We start from the raw sequence: 27,297 nt of genomic DNA, 5'->3' as shown, positions 1-27,297 counted from the left end.
CATACAAACTTCAAACGAGTTTAGCACCGCCCAAATGTAAACGGATTGAGCTGAAAATTTGACCAGAGCATCGTGTCATCATATAGAATGAAATAAGATGGGTGCCCATTGAACTTTTTGACATGTGGTTTTTCCATACAAGCTTGAGCCACCCTAATCCACACTCATATTTATTGCTTTGTCAATTGTTTAAAGGTAAACACAGGTGCATAAATACTCTTTACAATGGTTGGCGACTGTGGGAACCCTTTTAAGCATGAATAGATCCGAAGAGGGAAGCCACCACTTCTAACTTCACCTAAATATCCTATTAACACCTAATAATCACTTTAGATACTTACGTGGCGGCTTAATCCCACTGGAAAGCCCAGTTTGAACACTATAAATGATCCCGCGAAACATTAGAAACTAATTTTTTGATATTGGCTTCGTAAACTGCACACTGAGATTGTTATTGTTATATTTATGTTCAAAATAGGTTTCCAAAACAAAAATCCCATCCATGTATGCTATTTGCAAATGGTTGTTTGAAATACGTTGAAATGATGTATTTTCAATGTATTATTGAAGGTATTCGAGAAACATGTAATTGAGATGTCCATTAAACGTAATTTGGACGTATATTAAATATTTTCAAATTTTCCATATCAGTCCAGATGGATTACAGTACCTGCAAAAAAGTTTCACACTGTAACACTTCAGCCGTTGATTTATCTACATTTTTTTTTCTCAAAATAATTATTTATCTAGGGGAGTTAAAACATTGATTGAAATAATATATTTTCCTTATCCTTATTGCACATTCTAAAAACATCATTGAAACAAAATAAATGAAAATAGCCTTCCAAAACTTCCTGACGGTACTGTGTCAAGGAGCCACCATGTTGCATGCCTGAAAATGTGTTCGAAAAACTCAAACAAACCTGAGAAATGACAAAAATCCCAAAAACCTCCCTTCTTGTTTCCAATCCAATGGAAAGCGCATAAATTCATGACGAGTGGATGTGTTTATTTCACCATAAATTTTGAATGGCACATGAAATTAGTTCACATCAAGATGGTAAATTACAAATGAAATTAGAAGATTAATAATGATGTTGAGCCATAACCATAACAGTTGCTATATTTATTTACAAAATGTTTTTAATAAATGATGATTTCTCCACGAGTAAAAAATAAGTTTTTACGATGTTTGCAGAGAACATATTCAATACTTAATTTTATGTTATGAGAATGTATTGAAAAACATCATTAGTAACATTAAAGAAGTTTTATAAGCCGGAACAAAACATCGGCGTTTGTATGAACCATGTATTATTTACATTATTATAACAAGCTGTGTTACTTGGGGAAGCAAGTTGGCAAGCCAAAGCCAATGTCGAAAAAGCCAATGATCACTGAATACGAAGCTGCCACAAGTGAGGACAGCGACAGTGGTGGCGACAGCAGCAGCAACGAGTCGTTCAAATCGTTAGTCGAATATCCAGGGAGCAACTAGCTGCTCGAAAAGCGGTACCCAAGTAACAACGAGGCACTATAACTTACCTCGGAACTAATATAATGCTCGTAAGGAGTCGACACGCTCTATATTGGCCGCATAATAGCCCTGTATACCAAAAAGGCGAAATATAGTGCTAATGGTTACTTGGGTATCGCAACACCTTCCAAAATTTTGGGGAGAGCCCGAGGTCTGACCGCTGTTCATTAGCAGCTTCGAATGCACGACGGCAGCGTGTGAATTCCCAAATCTGGAGAATCTGAAGCGGTTGTAGAAGTGCTTTCAAGGCGACGCGCTCGAGGCAGTAAGAAGTCGGGTCCGAGTTTGTTGGGGAAGCCCAAGAAGCTGCTGCAGACGCTACTGGCGAAGGCGAGGAACGCTCCAGCGCCGAGAGCCGATCGGCTGGGAACGTCCATAAATTTTGGTATAACTGTGAAACAATTGTGCGATCATCTCGAGGCGGCAAAACTCAGAGGCCATCTCAACAATCCGATGCTAGTGCAGGAACTGGTCGACAAGCTGCCGCCGAGCTACAAGCTGGATTGGGCCCGGTATAAGCACGGCAGAGTGGACAGTCTGCTGAGGATATTCACTAGTTTCACAACCGACATCGTTTCCGAGGTGACGGAGCTCTTAACGCTGTTGGTGAATGAGGGAGCGCGGCCAGGGAGAGAGAATTCGAGGAAACCGGAGTTTGTGCATGTGCACGAATCGGAGCAGAAGCAACGCGGAGGTTATGGTAGCAAGGTGGCCAGCCAGCCATGTTGGATATGCAAGCGAACGGATCATCTCATCCGTAACTACGATGAGTTCAAGCGAATGAACATCGCGGAGCGGCTACACTAAGTCAAGAGGCAGAAACATCGTGGAATCTGCCTGAACAGTGGAGGCCGGTGCTCGTCAAAGATCCGCTGTATGATGATGCGGAATTGCCAGGGGGCTCATCATTCTCTGCTGCACCGGGTGGAAGAATCAGTGTAGCTGCAGAAGACTGAGTCGGACTGCACGGTGATCTTCCGAATGATGTCCATGACGCTCTACGTCGGCAAGCGACAGTACGATACCGTCGCGTTTCTGGACGAAGGTTCGTCGGGGACGATGGTGCATAATGCGATAGCGAAACGGCTGAAGGCAGAAGGAACACTCTATCCAGTGATAGTCACGTGGACCGGCAACATCAACCGATTAGAGAACGAGCCTCGGAGCGTAGAAGTTGTCATATCGACGAAGGGCTCGAAGGAGAAGTATCCGCTGTTCAATACGCGAACGCGAGTTACAGCTGCCCAGGCAGAATGCCCTATACCCAGAAGTGGTGAAGCGACATTGACATCTCGCGGGAGTGCCAGCAAAGAACTTTCGGTCAGGTGTACCTACGATCGGGCTGGACAACCTGTATCTATTCAAGCCGCTACAGACTCGTGTCGGAAAGCCGAATGAGCCGATCACCGTGAGGTCGAAGATTGAGTTGGACAATTTATGGACAGGGTGCCAGTGGGGTGCTGTTGTGGACGAAGCGGCCTTCAGCAAGTGGAAACGATCGATGGGTGAACATTATAGCGGATGTTCAAGCCTTCAAGCTACCACGGAGCTATTTCGGCAGCGCACGGTCGGAAGAGATCCAGGACGTGCTGCTACATATATTAGCGGATGCGAGCGAGACAGCGTACGGAAGCGAGGCGTATTTCCGAGCCATGGTACGAGAAGAGTTGATGTGCACGTTAGTGACTAGTCGAGCAAAGATGGCGCCGTTGAAGCAGCTGTCGATTCCGCGACTGGAACTTCTGGCAATGGTACTTGCTGTACGGATATCGCAGACGGTACGCAAAAGATAACCACAGCCGTCATTACCAAGGTTGTTTTCTGGGTGGATGCTGCGGTCGTGCTTTCGTGGATTCGATATAAGCAGTTTGTTGGTTTCCACATCGGAGAGATCATGAGTCTGACGAGACTGACAGACTGCCGATAGGTGCCACGAAGTTAAATGTAGCTGATCAGCAAGGTTACTTTGAAAGTTCTTACAAAGATTTCACCAGAAATTTCAACAGGCAACTTCCAATTTCTCCAGAAACTCTACTAGAGTTTCCTCCAGAAATTTTACAAAGAGTTGTGTAAGAAAATTATGTATGAGTTTCTGCAGAAATTCCTCCAGAGATTTCTTTGGAAAATGCTTCAGAGATTTATCCTATTTTTTCGGGACTCTTCTCGATATTTTTTGCGAAAAATCCTTCGCAAATTCCTTTCAGCATTCTCTTAAATGATCCTCCCAGGATTTATTCCAAAACTTTCTCTGGGGTTTACCTCAGAAAATGCTCCAGGGTATTTTTCTTCTTCTTTTTCGTCTTCTTCTTTATGGCTCTACGTTCCCACTGGAACTTGGCCTGCCTCTCTTCAACTTAGTGTTCTTTGAGCACTTCCACAGTTATTAATGGAAGGGCTTTCTTTGCCTGCCATTGCATGAATTTGTATATTGTGAGGCAAGGACAATGATACACTATGCCCAGGGAGTCGAGAAAATTTGCCCGACCGGAACGGGAATCGAACCCGCCTCTCCGGATTGGCGATCCATAGTCTTGACCACTAGGCTAACTGGAGACCCAGGGATTTTTTGTTAAATCTGAATTTCTGCCAGAAAATCTTCGTGAGATTTCTTTAGAAATTCCTCCAGGAACTCTTTTAAAACAAATTGTGAGATATATTCGGGATTTTTTCAAGGATTCCAATAGAAACTGCTGTAGGGTTTACTTCACCAATTTTTTGAGGGATTCTATCAGAAAATTTCCCATGGCTTTTTTATAAATTCGACTTTAAATTTCTTCAGACATATTTCCACATGTTTCTCCGGATATTCCTTTGCAAATTTTTCCAAGGATTAGCTTGAAAAAAAAACTTCCACAGATTTTTCTATAATTTTTTCATGAACCCTTGCTGAAACCCATCGTAGGGGTCATTTAAAAATCTTTCTCGATTTCCTGAAAAAATCTCCCAGGGATTTCTTTAGAGGAATCTCTACCTTTACACTTTAGCATGTCCTCCAGAAAATTCTCAAAAAACTCATGAAGAAAGTCTTGCACGGATAGCTTCCAAAAATGTTGAATGGATTTCTTTAGAAAGTACTTCAAGAATTTCTTTCGAAAAAACTTCCAGGTTGGGGTTTCCTTCTGAAAATTCTTCAGAAAAACCATCTATGGATTCCCAAAATATTCCTGGTTTCTTAGATATTCTTTCAGGAACTAATTTAGAATTCTCTTCAGATTTTTTTTAATTTCTGTATTCTGTGTTTATTATTATATTTCATGGCCTTTTAGGAAAAAAAATATAAGAAAAAAATATAAGAGAAATATTCGTCGGTGCATAGGCCACATATAACATGAAACCTATGCATCAAAAACTTAACCCTTTGATTGCAAACGCAAATTTTCTTAATGTCATAAACATGTATAGGGAAGTGGAACCATCTCGGCAGGGGTCTTAATTTGGGAACATTTCTGCTATAGCTCAGCCAATTTTGAATGAATTGACACAATTTTCGTAACGCGGTGAGATACGTATAGTATCTAGCCGTGTACAAAATTTCAAGTCAATTAGTTTGGAATTAACCGAGTTATTGAGAAAAGTGTCCAAAATACCGCCCACTACCCAAGTGGCTCTCTACCCTAAGGGAACGTCCATAAATTACGTCACACAAAAATTGGTCATTTTCAACCCCCCTCCCCCCTATGTCACACTTTTTGTATGGAACCTCTGAAAGTTTTGTATGGGTCGTCACACTTTGCTGATCCCCCCTCTCTCCTTAAAGCGTGACGTAATTTATAGACGCTCCCTAATCTAGAAGAAAGGGGCTGCTCATAAACCACGTAGACCAATATTTGGTCATCTCAGACCCCTCCTCCCCCCTCGTAGACATTTGTCCATACAAAAATTTTCAAATTTGTATGAAGCGTACACTTTGGCCAGACCTCCCCCCCCCCTCCCCCCAAAAAGTCAACGTGGTTTACGAACGGCCCCAAAGGTGATTGTCTGTTATTTAAGTTTTAGGATTCTATAATCTTTATAACATACATTTGCTTTAAAAGCGATTATAGTAAAATTGTTTTGTTATCATCTACTCGGGAAGTTCATGTGTACTTACTGTGTCCACTTTTCTTGCCGTTGGATTTGCTCTTATTTTTCCTGGGATAGAGATGGATCTTGCTCTGTCCACAGCCCATTCTGTAGCTCTACTGTAGCAGCTACTATAACGGTGTTACTGGTGATTCGCCTCTGCTCAGCTGCTCTTCTTCAACACTTTCTCTCTTTCTTCACCCGTGGAGACCCCAAGCTTAATACACTACTGACCACTCGGTCAGTAGGGTTGGTTTGCACGCGGTTTAATCACCAAGAAGCCCCACTAGCACTAACGGATCCTCGCCAGCAGCTTGCCAACGATTATTTATAAACTTCTCTGACACCAGGAATTACAGTTATACTTTTCCGGATCCCTTTCGCACTCCACCCCCCGGGGGGGAAGCCACCAACAGCTGGGGACAAATCCCTTCGTATTTATTTTGCCTTTCCCTCACGCAGTGACTGCAGACTTCGCTGGATTTACGATGACACAATTACCACCTCCCACCACATCCACCATAGAGCTGCTTCATCTTCTGCGTTGACTGACACTAATCCAATACTTGATGGTGGCTAATTGCCGGCGACACTCCCGTAATAATTCACTCGATCCTCCCTCCCACCAAACACTTTACGATGCCTGGCTTCCCGCGCGCCAAACTCCCACACTTTCACTCTTATTTATCACCTGAAGATGGCTGCGAAGGCGATGAGCCCTCCGTGGAGCTCACTTACTAACTTTCCACCAACGCGCATAACCGATTCATAAATTTTCTTTCTCCGTTTCTTCTCGGCGAGACTGCCTGCCTACTATAAGTGGGCGCGGGTGTCACACACGTGTGACGACAATTTTCCGGAAAAACTCACTTTCCAACCGACGACGACGTCGTCGCGACGCGCGCTTCAGCATCCATCCGAAATTCCCGGGGCAAGTGGTAAACTCACTAAAGCGTGCATCTATCTCGGCTCAGCTTGGCTAACGAAGACTTCTGGATTTCTGGAACCTTCCACAGCCGCTGTTAAGAGGTTGTTTATAATATTGACACCACACCGTGTGTATGCGCGCGCTGTTTCGATGGTTTTTATTCGTCAATTGAGGACGCGACACTGATTTCCCCACATAATGCTGAGGGGGTCTTCTTTATTGACACTACGGCTCACTTAGAAGAGAGGAAAAAAACTAGCGCACATTATCACCAGAGCCAGTGCTGGAGACGAAATGGGGATCCACGGATCTGAAAGGTAGTCGACAGAAGAAAAGAAAGATTAGTTGCGAGTGAATTATTGCGTTTTGATGTCGCGCTGTCATAATACTGAGAGGCATTCAAACGGATGGAATGTGATAAATCTTGGATTTAAGCTGAAATGGGAGCTGGAGAAAATACAACTTGATGACTCTGGCAGTTGCCATCAAATGTTAAGACGAATTTTCCACCAAATGATAACTAATTACAAGAAACACTTTTCTTGTAGATAGGGCAAATTATAAGAGTATGCTATGATGCACCGAATGATTTCACCAAATACACAAGCATTTCATATTACAGTTATTTGCACTACCGTCACAATTAGGATAACACTTAATCAATCGACAATAAGTAGTACGCCATCCTCGGTCGCTCCCTATGCTCGCCAGGTCACGCTCCACCTGGTCCGCCCATCGTGATCTCTGCGCTCCACGCCTTCTTGTGCCAACCGGATCCGTTGCAAACACCAGCTTTGCAGGGTTGTTTTTTTTTTTTTTTACTTATTCGTTTATTTGGAAGGCTCGGGCGCCACATGGGCATAACTGAGCCGAAATCTTTTGTTTTTACATTGATTTTACATTTTACAATTTATTACTGCCTTAAGACTATGTTAGTTTGGGAAGCCGAAGTACTCGCGGCTGTTTCGAGGTTAAGGATTGAAAAAAAAATAAAAATAAAATTGGGAAGGACGGGTTTATGGGTTTAAAACTAAATTATTTGCTAACTTATACTAAAAACATTGATGGGACAAATTGTCCATATCTGTAACGGAACCAAAAAGAAAGGACTTTATTGGTAGACAACGACAAGAAGAGGACAAACGGAAGGAGGCGACGACAGACAGGGTCGAACGACAAAACCAAAAGGCAGACAACGAAAACAAGGAACGTACTACATCAAACTCTTACATCAACACGTTTCAAAAACTGGTAAATCAGGTTCATGTATTCCAAATCAAGTCCTGCCAACACTTCTCTAACGGGTTTCTGTTGTTTTCCTCGGACCCGGAGAATTTCATGCAGCTCAGATCTGACCTCACGATACTCATCGCATCCCCACACGACATGTTCGATATCCTGGTAAGCCACGCCACAGACACAGAGATTGCTTTCTGAGAGCCCAATACGGAAGGTATGTGCGTTCAACAAATAGTGGTTGGACATCAGCCGACACATTACACGAATGAAATCGCGGCCTAAATCCAACCCTTTGAACCATGGCTTCTTCGACACCTGTGGAATGATGGAGTGCAACCATCTACCCATCTCTCCATTTGTGTTGCCAGCTGATCAAGGTCTCCTGACGGGCCAATGCAAAAAATTCGTCGAAGGCGATTTGACGCTCGTAAATATCGCCTCCGCTAGCGCCCACCTTAGCCAGAGAGTCCGCTTTCTCATTGCCCGGAATTGAGCAATGTGAAGGGACCCAAGCTATGGTGATGATGTATGAGCGTTTGGACAAAGCACTCAAGACTTGGCGTATTCCATTCAGGAAGTACGCTGAGTGCTTCATCGGTTTCATTGACCGAACAGCCTCCAGAGAGCTAAGACTGTCGGTAAAAATGAAGTAGTGCTCAGGTGGAAGAGTGCGAATGTACTCTAAGGTGTAGTATATAGCCGCTAGCTCAGCAATGTATACCGAACATGGCTTTTGAAGCATGTAGGTGGCGCTATGAAATTCGTTGTAGACACCGAAACCACTCGAATCATCGGTTTTCGAACCGTCTGTGAAGAACTGTCTGTCCCCGCTAAGATGCCCGAACTTACTTGCAAAGATCTGTGGAATACCTACGGAACGAAAAGATTCCGGAATACCGATGATCTCCTCCTTCATAGAGAGATCAAAATCCACTGAGGAGCTGTCGAAGTTTGAGAAGTTGTCACGATTGGTGTTAACCGGAGATGGGCTTACCTCCAGCGTCATGTACCAGTAGTACACACTCATAAAACGAGTTTGAGGGTTCTGTTCGAGCAGCTTTTCGAAATTTTCTATGACCAATGGATTCACAACCTCGCATCGGATGAGGAACCGGAACGATAACTCCGCAAAGCGGTCTGTCAGAGGCTGTACGCCAGCGAGTACCTCTAAACTCATAGTGTGAGTTGAGTTCATGCAACCTAACGCGATCCGAAGACAACGGTACTGAACCCGTTGAAGCTTCAGCAAGTGTGTTTTCGCCGCGGATTGAAAACAGAAGCTACCGTATTCTAAAACCGACAGAATGGTTGTTTGGTACAGCCTGATCAGATCTTCCGGATGTGCTCCCCACCATGTTCCGGTAATAGTTCGCATAAAGTTGATTCGCTTTTGGCATTTCTGTATCAGATACACAATGTGCTTCCCCCAGTTGCATTTGGAGTCGAACCAGACGCCGAGATATTGAGAAGACATGCTATGAGTGATTGTCTTACCCATCAGATGGAGCGGAAACTTTGCCGGTTTGTGTTTTTTAGAAAAGACAACCATCTCAGTTTTCTCCGGAGAGAATTCGATACCCAGCTTGAGAGCCCAAGTAGACAAATTGTCCAAAGTATCCTGTAGTGGTCCTTGCAGATCGACTGCTATTGATCCCGTTATAGAAACAACACAGTCATCCGCAAGCTGTCTTAACGTGCAATTTTCCATGAGACAATCATCTATGTCTCTAACATAAAAATTGTAAAGAAGGGGGCTAAGACATGAACCCTGGGGGAGACCCATGTAGCTAATTCGTGAAACTGTCAAGTCGCCATGAGCAAAACTCATCTGCTTCTCAAACAGCAAATTATACAAAAAGTTGTTCAAAATTGGTGAAAGGCCACTTTCGTGTAGTTTGTCGGAGAGAACATCGACACAAACTGAATCAAAAGCTCCCTTAATATCCAAAAACACTGAGCCCATTTGCTGTTTTTGAGCAAAGGCAAGCTGAATTTCTGAAGAAAGTAACGCAAGACAGTCGTTCGTACCTTTGCCTCTGCGGAAACCAAATTGTGTATCAGACAACATGCCATTCGATTCAACCCATTTGTCCAGTCGAAAGAGAATCATCTTCTCCAACAACTTCCGTAGACAAGACAACATCGCGATTGGACGGTACGAATTATGATCCGACGCGGGTTTCCCGGATTTTTGAATAGCTATCACTCTCACTTGCCTCCAATCATCCGGAATGATGTTGTTATCCAGGAACTGATTGAACAAGTTCAACAAGCGCCTCTTAGCGACGTCGGGGAGGTTTTTAAGCAAGTTGAACTTAATGCGATCCATTCCTGGAGCGGAATTGTTACATGACAGAAGAGCAAGTGAGAATTCAACCATCGAAAACGGCCTATCCATGTCGTCCCTATCCTCGGAAACGTCACGAATTATTCGCTCCACGGGTACGGAATCTGGACAAACTTTTTTTGCGAACTTGAGAATCCACCGAGGAGAGCTTTCTCGATCCTCGTTAACCGACGACGCGTTACGCATTCTTCTCCCGACGTTCCAAAGAGTTCTCATCGAAGTCTCGCGCGACAAACCCTCGACGAACCGACGCCAGTAACCGCTTTTCTTCGCCTTGATCAAGTTCTTGAACTTGCTTTCAAGGGAAGCGAACCGCTTGAAGTTTTCGACCGAACCGCGTTTCCGAAACGCTTTGAACGCAGCGGATTTCTCGCGATAGATTTCTGTACACTCACTATCCCACCACGGATTTGGGGGTTTCCTGCGAACCGAAGGACCTGGCACTGGCCGACGTTGTGCCTGAAGCGCGCTACTGATGATCAGTTCTGATAGAAACTGATACTCTTCCCGCGGTGGAAGGACTTCTACCGATTGCTCACCGTCGATAATTGCTTCTGCGTACTTCTCCCAATGTGCTTGGTGAGATCGTAGGCGATGTCGATAGATGGAGGTTGATGTGACCCATTGGAAATAGAAACAACAATCGGCAGATGATCACTACCATGAGGATCCTGGATAACCTCCCATGTACACTCCAGCGATAGTGAGCTCGAACAGATTGAGAGGTCTAATCGGCTGTTTCTAGGGCTGCCATCTTGAGCTGGAGGTGCCACTCGTGTAACTTCTCCGGTATTCAAAATTGTCATGTTGAAGTCGTCGCAGAGGTCATATATCAAAATTAAACGGCTGTCATCGTACAGTTCCCCCCAGCCTGTACCATGGGAGTTGAATTCTCCCATGAGCAGCCGAGGCTCGGGCATAACCGAGCAGATGTGGGCGAGATCTCTGCGAGATATTGCAGTTCTCGGTGGAAGATATATGGAGGCAACACTGAGGGTTTTACCTCGCATAGTCACCTCACATGCGACGGCTTCAATGCCTGTCATCGGATGAAAATCGACTCTGTAAAATGAGTGCTGCTTCTTGATCCCTAGAAGCACCCCTCCGTACGAGTCAGATCGATCAAGGCGAATGATATTATAATCGGGAAAAGGTAAGGTTACATCAGGTGTCAGCCATGTTTCGAATAGTGCAAAAACATCGCATTGTAAATTGTTAACTAAAAATTTAAAAACGTCTAATTTCGGTGTAATACTACGACACTTCCAGTGTAGAACCGAAATCGTATCTTCGACCTCGGTGGTTAAATTAGCCATCGAAAGATACAATTGTCGCAAGGAGGGGCATTTTAGAAGCCAACTGCTTCAAAAGAGGGGTCACACAAGGAAGAAGTCCTTTTACAATGTTCTTCCCGGAATCTGAAGCATTGAAGAAGCTGAGGATGATGTCTACGATGCCAGAGAGCGTAAACAATGGCGCACCCTGAGGTTGCTCCTGGTGCTCCGAATGCTGTCTTTCCGGTTGAGAATTCGAAAAACGTGGGACATCTGGGATTTTAGATGCTCCCGGGAGTGATGGAAAGTCTCGTTCGTCCTGGATTTTGAATCCCGGAGGGGAACGTTTTGTGACTTTCTTACCACTCTTCAAATTTGTCATGGTGGGTTGGGGGTCGCTGCTAGGCAGATTCCGAGGCTTTTTGGTGGGTCTCTGGAGCCTCATCCGTTTCCTCGTTTCACCCTTGAAAACAAAGGGAACCCCGTCCCCGACCTCAGAGTCAGAGCCCTGATCATCGAGAGATAAAGACGAGTAGATGTTACGGGATTCAACGGTCGGGGCAGCTTTTTTCAGCATTTCGGCGTAGCTTCGCCGTGATCGCTGCTGCAACGATCGTTTTTGATGTTTTTTCTGCTGTATGTACCTTGGGCAATCAATCAGATCATGTGGACGGTCGCTGCCACAATAAACACACTTGGGCGGCGTTATACACGCACCGTCCACATGTCTCTCCCCGCATGTTGCACAGCGAGGTTTATTGCTGCAGTACTGGGCGGTGTGACCCAGCTGCTTGCAATTGATGCAATTCATTACCTTCGGTACATACAGCCTCACAGGTAGCCGAAGTTTGCCAATCGCCAGCAGATCTGGTAATGCAGATCCGGAAAAGGTCACACAAAATTCATCAGATGGTGTGTAAACCTTCTTCTCGCCCTCCTGGGATACCGAATGCAGTTGCCGGCAATCCAGTATCTGGACAGGAGGTAGAGAAGGGTTATGGAAACGACCACAGCCTTGCATGATCGTTTCGCAGGTCAAAGATGCGTCGGCGACCTTCCCCGAAATCTCTATCGACGCGCTCGGAAGGTACACGAAGTACTCAAGAGTAAACAACTCGCAGGCCACAATCTCATTAGCGTGTTTTCGGTCGCCTACTGTCACCCGAAGCTTAGCTGTACCGACCATGTCAATGGAGACAACGGAAGAATACCGCTTAGTCAGATCCTTGCTGATTTGAACGGTGTTCAAACGTTTGCCTTTGGGTCGGAAGAAAACAACATATGGCCCGCCAAAGTCGGGAGGGTAGGCCTTGAGGCGGGGGGACGTCGAAACAGATTTACTGTTGGTGTCCATTGGAGAAGCACCAGGGTAAAGGGAATCAAAGGGGTTAGCATTTATATCGCCTTGTTGGCTCGAGCAGTCCGATGCCAATAACAAAGCTTCGTTGATGCGGTACGACGTACCCCCGCCATCGTCATCATCGCCCATTGTGGTAGTTAACTACCACCACGGGACACTCAAAAACCTTAAACTAACACTATCACTGGGACGAGAAATAATCAAAAAACAAGGGACAAAATTAACGCTACAGGAAAAGTGAGAAAAAACTGCTTATGTACCAAATTAAATCTAATCAAAGAGTCAGTGGAGAGGGGGGAACAACGAGAGGTAACTTTATGTACTTATCTTTGTGCACTAGACGTGTGCGCCGAAGCAGTTTTCACCGGCGGCGGCGCTTATAGTAATTTGAGGCAGCGGCGGCGGCGACGCCGGCGCCACGCCGTTTTCTGTATTCGGCGGCGGCGGCGGCGGCGTAATCGGCGTGACCTTATTTTTTAGTGATATGCTAAAAACGTCAATACAAAATAATTTGTTTCCTTTACAATTTTCATCTATTTCGTTTGAAAGTTTTAAACGTAAGAAAATCAGAAATTTCAATAAAAACTATCCTTGCAATAGTTATGCTACAAATTTCAGAGAGAACCCATAAGGACGTTTACCAGAAAATTTATAAATGATTCCTCTCGATAGAAATTCACAAAGTCGCACGACTCTTTTAAGGATATTCTTTTCTAAAACCCATTTTAAACCAGTGCTGTCGTGGTAAAATCTGATTTTATTTAGTTCTTTTAGGGTTCTTTTCAGGAATTCCTCGAGGGATTCTGTCATGCGTTTCTTCAGAAATTCCTTCAGAAAATTCTCAATAGATTCTTGTGGAAGTTCCTCCAGGAGGCTTCCTGGAAGATCCTCAGATATTCTTTCACGGGTGAGATCGCAAAATTCTCTAGAGATTTATAGAAACCTTCCTTCAGGGATTCTTTCATTTTTTTTCCAGTGACCCTTAAAAAATACCTTCAAAGATTCTTTCAGGAGTTCCTTTAGATATCACTTCAGAATTTATTTCTTGACTTTTCTCCAGGAATATCTCAAGAATATCTCTTCTTAGAATTACTGCACAGCATTCTCCAGTTTCCAGGATATTTCTTTTTCGATTCCTCTAAGAATACTTCACAAGTTCCTCTATCAGTTTTTCCACCATGCAGACATTGAGCAAGATATTCTTTCAATAATCCAGAATATCTCCAGGAGTTCTTCCAGGGTTTGTTCCAAAGCATCGTTCAACAATTCATTAGGAGAATTATTCAAGAATTCTTTTGGTATTTTTGTGTGCAATTTCTGCACGAATTCCCGATGAATTGTTTTCAAGGATTGCTTCAGAAACTTTTCCATGATTCAATTCAGAAATTCTTCAAGAATTTCTACGAAAAATGCCTTCAGAGAAATTATCAGAAACTTCTCCAGGATGTTTTCCTTAAATTTTCCAAAAATTTCCCATAAAATTCTTCTACAAATTCCTCCAAAGCCGTCTCAGGAGTTTTTTTTTTCTCACCCCTCTGTTGGGGAAATTAATCCATTGCGTCCAATTGACTGAACTTTTGTGATGAATCTCAGGAGCCCCCAGGGACTTTTCCAGGAGCTCCTCCAACGATTGTTTCTGAAATTGTTTCAATAAAATTAAATCTCATCAGGAAATTTTGAAACATTTGTATAGAAATTCTTTCAGGCAATCCTCAATAAATAATTACTACATGTTTTAAGTGATTTCATAAAACACTTCTGCAAATATCTGTAGAGTAATATCTCAAAGAATTCCCGGAAGAATTTCTAAAGGAATCACTGAAAATATTTCTGAAAGAACCGCAGAAGGGATTTCAAAGAGAAACCTTCTAGGCATTTCTTCGACAATTCCTGACGATATTTTAAACGGGAATCCTTGGAAGAATTTCCGAAGAAATTGCTGAAAATTCAGAAAATGAAAAAAAAATCAAAAAATGTATAAGGTAATCTTTTACTGACATTCATGAAAAATCCTTAAACTACTGAAGAAGTCTTAAGTGATATTTCAGAAGGAAATCTTCAGTATCTGTAGTAAGCTTCTCATGGAATCCATGGAGGAATTTCTAAAAGAATCCTTGGAGGAGTTTTTGAATAAATTGTTTATCTAATTCCTGAAGAGTATGTGAAAGAGTCCCAAAAAATTTTCTATAATAATTCTAGAAAGAGTTGCTAAAGAAATTTCTGGAAACTCTCCCTTGGTGGAATTTCTACAAGGAATTATTAAAAAATATTTAGAAAAACTCCAAGAGAGATCTTTTACCAAAATTCATGGAAGATGTTCAGAAAGAATTTCCGGAGGAATTGAATGAACATATTTTTAGAGAAATCCTTGAAGAGCTGTCTGGAGACATACTATATCTTCTGTAAAAGTTCCTAGAAATATATGTAAAACTCTAGAAATTGTTACTGAAATATTTTTTAATTTCTAAAAAAAAAATCGGCAGAAAAAATCCTAATGGTATCCTTGGAAGAATTTCAAAAGGAATTACTGCTGAAATACGTAGAGGAATACTCAGAGGCATGAACTATATGATTTTTTCAGAATTTACTGGAAGAATATCTATCTACTGGAATTACTAAACAAAATCATGGATGAACTTCTGAATAAGGTCCTGGGGACACCCCACGAAGTAATTTATAGAAGAAGTCCGAAGGAGGAATTTCTGAACGAACCCTGGGATAACTGTGTTAATATAATTCCTGGAGTTATTTCTGAAGGGCGAAAGTCCGTAAGTTACGCCACGCTTTGGGAAGGGAGGGATTTCGGAGTGTGTGATAATTTCAGTGGAGCCCTATACAAAAAGTGTGCCATAGAAGGGAGGGAAGTTGAAAATGGAGATTTTTGCGTGACGTTATGGAGCCATTTCAGTGGTTCTGCATAGAAATTCTTTGGACAATTTATGGAGGAACTTTAAGCATCTCTAAAAACTATTTCTGAAGTAATATTCAGATTTTTTAAAGAATCCTTGTAGAAATTTCTGAAAAAAAATCTGGGCTCTTTATTTTCAAAACTAAAACGCTGGAATCCAGAATGTCTGGAATCCATGTATGGTTTTCTGGAAGAATTCCCGGAGAAGTTTCGGAAATAATCCATAGAGGAGTTTCTTAAGCATGGAGTATTTATAGAAGAATTCATGGTGAAATTTCTGGAGGGTCCTCTGGGGGGAAATTTTTGAAGATTGCATGGAATATATGACTTCAAGACAGTCATTCGTAAATTGTCATGAAAATCTTCCAAAAGATACATAAATAATTTGTAGGAGGATGTGTTTGTAAACCTAATTAGAACACTGCCAAGAATTTTGTTGGTAATTCGTTATGGTTTACAAAAAAGACTCACTTAGTACTTAAAATAGAATTAATGAAGATCTTCAAAATATTGCTGTAAGAAATCACTAAAGTAAATCACATAAAAATGTTACAAAAGATTTACAAGAACTTCTGAAAAATACACTTAATATGCACAAGAAAAAACAATATAAACTGTTTAAATATTATCACTTTTATTGTTTAATAGGTTTAAATATGTGGTTCGTAAAATATTGGTGAGAAAAAAATCTTTGTCGTTTTCTCATCGGCGTGGGAAATTTTGTTCGGCGGCGTGGAAAAATATGAACAGCGGCGCGCCGGGTCAATTTAACTGGCGGCGGCGGCGTGGAAAAATCGTCGGCGACGGCGGCGCGGCGCGGCGGCGCACACGTCTATTGTGCACTTTGTTTAGCCACAGGCTCGACGACGACAGATCCAAGCGATCGGATGGCCCGCACAGGGAGGAAGCGAGCTGCTGCTGAGCGCCCGTCGTTGGTGTGGCGGTTGAACGCTCTCTGCTCTTCTCTCGGGAGGCTGCTGCTGTCGACGACGATGAGCTTGGGTACTCACTGGAAGAAGCCGATCACGGCCACGCGAGCGGCGCGGTGTGCGGGGGGTGCTGCACTGCTGTGCTCGATAATCGGTCAATGCGCCACGTGATACAATTAAAACGTGAACTTTACTCAAACTAAACGAACTTTTGCGGCAAAAATTGTGGCCTAGCCAACCGCACGCGTCCCACTAGGGATCTTGACTTCAACACTTGATCACTCGGGAAACTAGCACTTTGGAAAATAGCCACCGAACTGGATAGAATCGGGAGACAAACCGGACGAACGAAAAGTTGCGACTGTCTCGCACGAACGCTCGCCAAAGAGTGTATGATGATCTTGACCGCTGAGGAAGAAGACAGCGAAAATAGGTTTGGCAATAAATTCACAGAGAGACAGAGGCACGCCTAGTGATGTAAGTGCTGAAGTGGTGCTTGATAGGAATGTGTTGTAGAATTTGTTTATTTTGGAACACTTGTGGCGTGTGACAACGACGATTTTCGTGAAGACATGGGAACCCAAAAAAAAAAAAGCTGGAAGAACAGTTTCCTAACTGGAATGGGAATCTAACCCGCCGTCACCGGGTTGGTAAACGAAAGCCTTATCCAATAAGCTAACTGGATACCCATTTTTCAAATTATTTTCATTATTATCATGTCAAACTTTGAATTGAACATGATAATATCGATCCATTCAGCTCAGTCCCCACTGAATGGAGACGCACTAAAAGGTTCTGCGTCTCGAAATAATCTTCCATAGATAGGACCTTCCCGAAAGGTCGAGCTATTTATATGGCAGACCTTTTCCGAGTCCCACGAAATGGGTCACATATCTCCTATCTATTCTAGCGCGCTTCATCAATCACCGCACCGGTCGAACTTCTACGGCACCTACCTACCCGAAGTCACACGGCGAAGACGAGAAAATTGTGTCATTTCCTGTGTTTCTTGTTTCACTCAGCTGGCAAAATAATTAAACTTTCCTTCCAGCTGCACACCAACAACAACATCATCGCAGGAGCACAATAATGTTTCGTCCGGGGAGGAGGTTGGTAACATCATCAGCAGGATGTGCAAAGCCAGGTGAAAGAATCTGGTTCTCTAGTTCGCTCAGAAATAGAAGCGATGCGATATGCGGTATGTGATGGCGGCGGTGGTATCTTGCAATGCAATCAGCAGTTGTTCCTACCGCCAAGAGCGAGTGGTGTGCTCTGCAAAGTTCACTGTTAACTATTACCAGCGTTCTTTGTTCTGGCGTTTACCTGAATACTGGCTGGTGGATGTTGTGAGTCGAGTTGAGTGAGGTTGCTTTCTGCTTTCAACGCGATACATATGACGACGACGGCTGAGAATACGTGTACCGGAAAGGATAGAAAAAATAAATAATTTAATTTTACGTCGACCTCTGTACAGTACAGTACAGCATCCCACGTATAAGATGTTTCTTCTCGGTGGCCGGAAGACCTTGTGTAGAAATGTTACCATCTTGATTACTACTGCACAGAGCCCAGCAGATAGATGAACGTAAACCGTGAAAGTTCAGGACGGTTTTCAAATATTATGTATAGAGAATTTACCAGAAAAAAAAATAATTTTTTTTCCATTGAAATACTAACAAAAACATTCCAAAGAAAAAGACATGAAAGGTCATATTGTTATAGATAAGTTTATTTGAATGTTGATTGTTGTTGTATCCAATACCTCAATTGAGGCTAAACAATTGCGTTAGATGAAAACAAAAATACACAAGTGTTCCCTAAATCATTCAGAAGCAAAAGAAATATCTTCACTATATCAACGCTCTTTCATCGTAACGGACGAATCATCAGCTTGCTTTACATAGGGGAATGTAACTTTCGCCAACAAGACGAAAATGCACAAGAGTGGCAATGATTCTGCGAACATTTTAATCATTTATCTTTCATCGTTCCAAGAGTGCTGCAGGAAGAACAATTTTCTCATTCCAGCTGGCATATCTTCCAAGATATTTAGCATCATTTCGAATTTTTGCCTTTCTCGTTCACCAAAGTGAACTGAAAGGCTATATGTTGACTCAAAAAACGAATTTTCGATGCAAGGTTCGGAGGGTCAAGTCACACATACCAATTAACTCAGATCGACGAATTGTGATGATGTCTGTGTGTAGTGTGTGTTTTGTGTATGTATGGCTGTGTACAAAAAAGGAAGCTCACTTTTAAGCCACTTTCCATTGGCCAAATTTTCAGATCATAGCACATTGGTCGGGCTCCATACAAAGGGGCGGCCAAAACTCTCAAAAAACGAAATTGATATTTTTAAACTTTATTTCACCACAAAGATAATGTATTGTAGTTTTATGATTCTTAATTAAAAGCATACCAGCTGTTGTATTTCAATGACATTTTCACTGCCAAAGTGGCCTAAGTCATTAAGTTGAAAAATGAACCATTCGAAAAAAGTAAAATAATAATATTTTGAGAATGGAATATTTGTTTTATGCTATCCAGCAATTGAAAGCTTGTTATTGAAATGTTTGAATGCACTTATGGTGCAAAATTAACATGTCACAAAACTTTTCAAATTTTCATACATTGTACCTTGGGAATTTTGGTAATTTTTAAGTTAAAAAACGGTTCGTGTCATCACGTGTCGCCGCAATTTCGAATAGTACATCTTAAACATCATGCTTAGGGCTGCAAACGTTTAAATATTTTGCAGAAATTTGCAGTTTTTCAAATTAGAGCTATTTAAAAAAAAGTCATGTTTTTTCATATATTTTACGTTATTTTTCCATTTTTGACTGAAATAAATTTTATCTTCCCACATTTTTGACACGTTTTGAATAAACTTGATTGGATTTGATCGAAAGATGATCATTTAATTAAATTCAAATTGACTTTCTAACAAAAAAGGCAAAAAAATTGAGGTTTACTGATTTTTATTATTTTTGAAATTATTGAAGTTACGTAATTTTTCAATACCCTTTTTAAACACTGAAAATACTATATAACATATCATAGACAACCTATAACTTCGATTAAACACATAAAAATAGTTTTGGCCGAACTTTATCTTTTTCCGACCATTGTGCATAGCTCGAATCGAACCGGAATTTTACCGCATTGCTTGATCGTAAAAAATGATTCTGATCGGTCAAGGTGTTCCGGAGTTATGTCCATTTCAGTGATCCGGACCAGCACCGGTAGAACTGGCCTATATAAAACTGAACCAAGCCCTACCATGCGACACATCAAACTGCGCCGATTGTTGCATACTTTAGCATGGTTGACAAATGTTGTGCGGAAATCAATACAGGAGACTAAAAACTACACAATGTCGGCTAAAAAATCAAGATGGCTAATATTTAAGATGGTAGCTCAAAATTTAAGATGGCAGCTGTTTAAGGACAAACGTCTTGAAATCCCGCTTGAACAGTACATCAGAATTTCAAACGTACAAATCTCAAGAAGCAAACTTCAAACAACAGTGCATTTTATTATTCTGTTCTTGCTCACTTGTAATAAGCTTGAAATAAGAAGTTCAGGTGCGCTGGTTTCGTTTACGATGAGATTTGTGCGCTCAAAATCGTGAGTAGGTGCCAAAGTTGGCCATTGTGGCGGCCATTTTGGAATTCTAACAAGTCTGTCCTTAATAGTAGCCTCCGAAACCATGCAATATGGGTATAATTAATATGGCGAAGATGTCTAAAGATTAAAAATGGTGACAAGAATATCCAAGATGGCACTATTAAATCCAATATGGCAGCTGAAAAATCAAGATGGCGACTGTGTTATGGAGTTTTAGGCTCCAAAACCATGCAATATATTGGGCATATTTTTATTCTTCGACCACTTAACCTAATTTATTGCTCTCTTGTTCACTAGGGCACTGCGCGAGCGATTCCAATTAGAAGCTAATTCTACTATATCGAACTGGTTGCCGTTGCGCTGCTTTCATTTTCTACTCTATCATGGTAGAATAATGAGCAATCGATCTCTTGTCTTTCTCCGACTCTTTCCGCTTCCTGAAAATCCTCGCCACGGAACTACCTGTCTAGAATGCCTTTCTTTACTCGCGGATCTCAGAACGTCATATTCCCGGAACAACGTTTGTTTTACTGGCAAAACAGGCCCTATCTTCTCAGTCTCACCGGCTATTTGCTGAACTACGTTCTGGCTGTTCCTGGCCTTTCCTCGCCTTCTCTTCATCTAACCTACGCCAGAGTTCAAGAGTCCTCTTCCTACCAATACAGTCATCTACCACATGATCGTATCCCTCACAGTACCAACATGTTGGTGACTCTGGTATAGGTTTCCTCTCATGGTGCTTCGTACCCTCGACTATCAACTGCTCTAATGGAATACTTTGGACCACCTCACATTCTTCCTGTCTCTCTTCCTGCTCACCTCATTCTCCTTTCAACCATTTCAATTAACGATTTCAGCCTAGCCACTTCGGCCTCCAGTGCCCTAATCCTTTCACTCCCCGGATCCATCTCACCCCCTACACCTACGTTGCTCTCAGCACAAATCATATTGTATTCATCTATTTTCTCATTCCTTGCTTCTAAACTACTCGTAAACGCATAAACTGGACCCATTCATGAACGATACCACGTAAAACACACTCAATTAAGGTCGGACCCATAGACTCCATCATCCAAATCCTATTTCTTAAACAAGTACCTCAATATCCGTCATTTTAAGCCTCATCAAACTTTCCCTATATTTACAGTTCATAGCCAACTTCCTCGATAATCAAACGGTCCATATATGCAAGTTTTACAGCCATTTCAATGAAACAGTAATAATTCAACAAATACACGAAACGAAAATAACCGAAACTTTGCAATCAACAGACACGTAAATACTGATATACTCAACACTATATTCCACTGCACAAACTCAATTTCTATTCTGCTCAATATTTCCCAAAATGTTTCTTAATTCACAAAAATCACTTAAACACTCAAAGATTGTCCACAGAAACCAAATACGGATAAATTCACATCATCATCCCAAAACTATCAATAAGTGAACCTCAAACTTTCCATAAATACCACAAAATTCTTAAATATACATAATTTTACATTAGAAACTCCACAAATACTCAAAAATTCTGAAGACCTTTAGTTGGGCGCCAATTTGTAGCCAGCCCGGGCGATCCGTCTTAAAACACGTGGCTTAAGCGCCACTCCACAAGGGAGACCACATGCCCAATTTCAATTTGCCCGGATGAGACTCTCCTGAGGGCGAGTCCATTTAATATTTCCGAAAGGAATTTTACGGATCGTTCTAGCTAGCTTACGAACCAAACGACCGAACGGGTTCACCCTATTACCTCAACGCAACCATTAATCCCGAAGGCACTCAGAGAGTTCGGTGAGAGAATCACGCATGCTCAAAGTGAGACAACATTCGCGGTTGCTCACCAATTCTCATCACTGGCAGACAAGTCACTCGACGCGATACGCATCAGCAAATAAGAGACGGACTGATAACCCCATCAATCAAACTCCTAATGGGAGGACGGGAACGACAACGAAACGCGTAGTGACGTGCAATACATGGCAATTAATCAAACACTAGGGATATTACGGTAACACTTCATACTAACATTTATTGGATTTAGACGCTACATTACGGTTTACGAATACAAACTATATTTCGCTAGTGATATCACATTCTTACATTCTTACATGCTAGTATTTATTTGGGTCTTCGTGTATGGGTGTTCGTTCTCTCTAGCTACTCTCTATCGTGTGTGCGATTTCTCTCCCTAGATTCTATCTATCTACAACGTGCTCATGTGCTCATGTGTTCTGTGTGACGTCACGACCTTTGGCGGCGCATCTGCGGGCTAGTCTGCGCTCCTGGTGTGACAACCGGATCTGGGCGGCGGCAATTCGTCACGCACGCACGACGATCTCAACTTCGCTACGAGGCCTTAGCGGCACATCGTCTTCAGTCTTGTGACTGGCAAAAAAAAAACACTCCGAGGCGCCCTCAACGGACGCCCCACTCCACAAAAAAAAGGTTTGGTTTGACTCGCCGACTTCGCTGGCTTACATTACCGCTGTCGTTGACCTGTGGCCCAGGTCAGTGCCCCGTCCGAGACGGGCGTGTTGAACGGCGATCACCAATGGCCACTATCCATGAATGGTGTATCGCGCGTTTCGCAGCCCACGTAATGGCGGTCTTGGTCAGATTGATGGATGGCGAACTGACTTGCGGATCGTAGAGGTCCCCTGAGCCTCACTCGGTCGATTAGGTGACGTATCGACCGACTTCCGGCAGGTTGACGATTGGCCGGGAAGCTTTCCGTTCGTTGAGGGGAAGTCCACGCGTTTGGGTGCGAGTAGGATTGCTGCGAAGTGAATAGCCTTCTGGCAAAACGAACGTTTAGCACGAGCACAACATAGCACATTCAGAGCACAATTACCTTTTCTTCTAACTTTCAACTTTTTCGCACACAAATTCTACTATACGCTAGAGAACGAAATTTAATCAATTAACATGCACTAAACGTCACTAGGAAAATTCTTACTTTACAATAGGCAACGAACAGACTACAAACGCGCACACTTCTAATTTTCTGGGTAGTCACGAACGAAATGATCGAGTCTGTATCTCCTCAGATTAAGACAGTGAATTCTCGAACGAACCGGAAATTCGTCATTTCCCGAAAACTCATCGTGCACTTTCGTGATCGCAAGTCACGAAGGATAACTCGATACGATGGTCGTGCCGCTGTCCCTTTCCAACCTTTCGAAGATAATCGTGAGCCCTCCTCGGGAGAGATTCAGCAAAATCGAATTCAACTTGGTTATTTACAATCTTGTTCCTAACATACTTTAAAACGATATTTACAAACTTCACGTTAGAATAAACACAAAAACTATATACAAATTTCCTGACTGCCACAAGATGTTGATGTGAAGCTGTTAGTTGTTCCCTTTTCCAGTCCGATTCTGGGTCCATTATAGGTTGCCGTTCGCCGATGTCCAAGTATCCGGGATCCATTTGAGCCATGGGCTCAGAAGAGTCAGTGTTAGCTGCTCTCAGGGGGAAAGAGCAACTGATGAAAGTGCCGGGGCTGGGATCGAACCCATGACCATCTGCTCATGAAGCAAACGTGTCATCAATTGCGCCACGGGCTCCGGCATTGGGCATATTTTGTATGGGGAAGATATCTGGAGACAAAAAATGGCTACCAGAATATCCAAAATGGCGGCTGAGAATTCAAAACGGCTGTTTAATGAATTCTAGGGTCTGAAACCATGCAATATGGGTATATTTGTTTTGGGGAAGATATCCGGAGTCCAAAAATGGCGACCGGAATATCCAATAAGGCGGTTTTAAATTCAAGATGGTGACTCAAAATTTAAAATGGCGGCTGTTTAATGGTGTTTTAGGCAATGTTGCTATTTTTCATCGATCATCGTACTTGTGCAGCCGCTGCGATGGAGAGAGACTATTCGCTCGCTGTTGACAACGACTCAAGGCTACTCGCCTATGTTTTTACAAAATAGCAAGGTTGGTTTTAGGCTCTAAAACCACGGTATACGGGTACATTTGGTATGGGTAAGATGTCCGGAGTTCTAAAATGGTGACCGGAATATCTAAGATGGTGGTCTAAAATCCAAGATGGCGGCTAAAAATTCAAAATGGCCACTGTTTATTGAGGTTTTAGGCTTCAATACCATGCAAAATGGGTATATATAGTATGAGGAAGATGTCTGGAGACAAAAAATGACGACCAGAATATTCAAGTTGATGGTCTAAAATCCAAAATGGCGACTGAGAATTTAAAATGGCGGCTGTTTAATGGAGTTTTAGGCTCCAAAACCATGGAATATGGGTATATTTGTTATGAGGAAGATGTCCGGTGTCCAAAAATGGTGACCGGAATATCCAATGGCGGTCTATAATCTAAGATGATGGCTCAAAATTCAAAATGGCGGCTGTTTCATGGTGTTTTGGCTCTAAAACCATGCCAAATGGGTATATTTGGTATAGGGATGATGCCCAGAGTCCAAAAATGGTGACCAGAATATCCAAGATGGTGGTCTAGAATGCAATATGGTGAGTCAAAATTCAATATGGTGCCTGTTTAATGGAGTTTAAGGCCCTAAAACCATGCAATATGGTTTATATATTTGGTATATATATTTGGTATGGGGAAGATGTCTGGAGTTCAAATATGACGACCAGAATATACAACATGGCGTCTCAAAATTCAAGCTGGCGGCTGATTTATGGAGGTTTAGTCTCGAAAATCATGAAATATAAATATACAGTCATACCTCAATACAGGCCCGGATTAAGGATTGTGGGGGCCTGGGGCCCAAGCGGATGTGGATGCCCCTTAGAAGTACATATTCGATGTGCAATAAAGTATTTGAGTAATATGAAGCATAATGTTAATATGTAGCAAGCAAAAATTGATTTTGTGGGGGCCCCTGGACCCCACGAAGGCCACCCCCTCCCCTTAGATCCGGCCCTGTCTCAATATAACGTAACCTCGATATAACATGACTTTCACCTCGATATAACGTAACTTTTTTTTAGTTCTAACTTTTTGCTATTTAAATAACATAGAATAGTCTATATTATATAACACACTTATTTATGAGAATTTTCGCAGCAAGGTAAAACGAAGACATGTATAGGCACTTGTTGTTGAAGTCGAGCTTGACTCATACTTGTTCCAAAAAGCTATCACAGATGCTGAGTTGCACAGAAGAAAGTGTCTTTTTTACAGCAACGAGAACTCTACCTCTCATGCGTTTAGAACTGTTAACTCTGTTTCGATCGCATCTCGCATCACGTCATATAGAAGGCCCACATAATTGGACGGAATGTATACGGTTATCTATCCACACTCTTAAAAAATTAGGAATTTACACGTGACGTAAACCATCAACGTACGTAAACATTTCATGACTGAATGGCAAATTTGACTCAATTTTACATCCATTCGAGTAGGTTGCACAAAATGTCAACAAACCTATCTGACCAGATAGGTAGAAACAGTTCTACATTTATCATTTGTCTCACAACTCGGTGATACAGCCGAGAGGTATAGTACGTGCCTCTCAATCAGCGAACTAGAGTTCGAATCCCGTTCATTATTTTACTTACATATGTTTTATCTCTCGCTTCGGCTCTAGCGATTGCTAGCTCGACTTTATTTGTGATAGAAGACGTAAATTTGTGTCAAACGTGTCGCTCCTTTTATGTGCATCCAAGTGAACTTAAATTTACATGATTTTTTCTAAGAGTGCAGCAAGGTTTCAGTCAGCACAATAACATCGAAATCACATCCGGTCGCGGCATGACACCAAGCATCGATTTTTGTTCGAAGGCCTCGAACATTTTGATAGTAGTCTTTTAGAGATGAAGCGGCAGATGCAAGATCAGTGGTTCTAGGATTATCGTTCAAATGACTAGGTCGTGGATCACTGCGAGAGGAAGGCAAATCACCATGCCGGAAATGTTCAGATAAACGGCGGTACTTGCCTGGAGAGGCATTTTGGATGCCCCCTCCCGGCCCTTCGACGGCTGAGGTGCCAGGACGACTTTGTGAGCAGGATTTATCAAAATAGGCAGCTGAGACGGAGTGGTCAGGGGCATCCAAAGTGCTTTTTTGTGTGCGTCCTGGGAAATCCGAGCCGGGTTGCGTACTGACGACAAGATTAGTAGCCCAAGGATGATTCAGATGTTTAGTCGTGTGATGAGGCTCCGCGGTAACGGCGCCGCATCGGTTAGGGCATACTCGACGTTCACTGGGAAAGATCAGCAAATCAACGGACGACGAATGTTCAAAAACAGAGTTGTACTTGCCTGAAAAGGCATTTTGGATACCCTCTTTCGTTCCTGTGACGGCTGAGATGCCAGGAAGACTTTGAAAGCAGGAAACCCGGGATGAACCTGCCTACGGCAGAAAATCCCCGAATAAAGAGATAAAAAAAAAAAAAAAAAAAAGCAGGAATCAACTGATACGACCACCTCGGGGGCATTCAATTACTTTTTTGTATGCGTCCTGGAGAAGTCCGTTTGAATGAAGTGAACTTATGAAAGCTTGGAGTTACCAAATGGCTGGTCGAATGGAGCAATTCTATAACCTGGCCGGCGTAATCGTGGATGGGTTGTTTTTTTGGGGAGAGATCAAAGATTCGTACAGTCACACACTGGAGTAACAGGGTCCAATTCATGGCCAAAAAGTTTTAACACGTTTTTATGGTGTATTATGTATGTACAAGCGATAAAATTGTGAATTTAGATATTGAGGAAGCATTTTGGATTATAAATAGCCATATTAGTTCACTTAAAGGCTAGAAATGATTTCTTATAACCTCTCCAAGGACAACATTTATTTTCACCCAAAAAAACCGCTTGAAGCGTCAATCATTTTTATTTGACAACAGAGAACTGGAAAATAATTATATTTCCATGAAAAATATTGTTTGGAAACAAGAGCCACCTCGTTTCATAGAAATTCTCCTAGAAGTGTGAGAGAAATTCAATTCTTTTATAAGTGTAGATAACGTGTTTATGTCTTCAGCAAAGTTGTATGGAGTGTCATAATTGGGAAACTTGTTGAACAATTGTTCTATCTTCACAATTTTGGGAACATGGGCCGTTATTTTTGAACGGCCCCTTAAACTCAGT

General features: G+C 42.3%; 1 protein-coding gene across 4 annotated transcripts in view; it reads right to left on the bottom strand.

Annotated features, from left to right (window-relative positions):
* The window catches only part of LOC109418956 (mediator of RNA polymerase II transcription subunit 15), a 566,077-nt gene that overhangs the window by 452,619 nt on the left and 86,161 nt on the right, over positions 1-27,297 (bottom strand). For all 4 annotated transcript variants that reach the window (XM_029877721.2, XM_062853939.1, XM_062853940.1 and 1 more), the window contains one exon: positions 5,628-6,837. In XM_029877721.2, the coding sequence (XP_029733581.1) occupies positions 5,628-5,706 (79 nt within the window). In that variant the 5' untranslated portion in view covers positions 5,707-6,837. The remainder of the gene's footprint in view (positions 1-5,627; positions 6,838-27,297) is intronic.

The sequence above is a fragment of the Aedes albopictus genome, chromosome 2 (genome assembly GCF_035046485.1).
Source record: "Aedes albopictus strain Foshan chromosome 2, AalbF5, whole genome shotgun sequence".
Taxonomy (NCBI): domain Eukaryota; kingdom Metazoa; phylum Arthropoda; class Insecta; order Diptera; family Culicidae; genus Aedes; species Aedes albopictus.
This window is presented reverse-complemented; position numbering and strand designations above follow the sequence as displayed.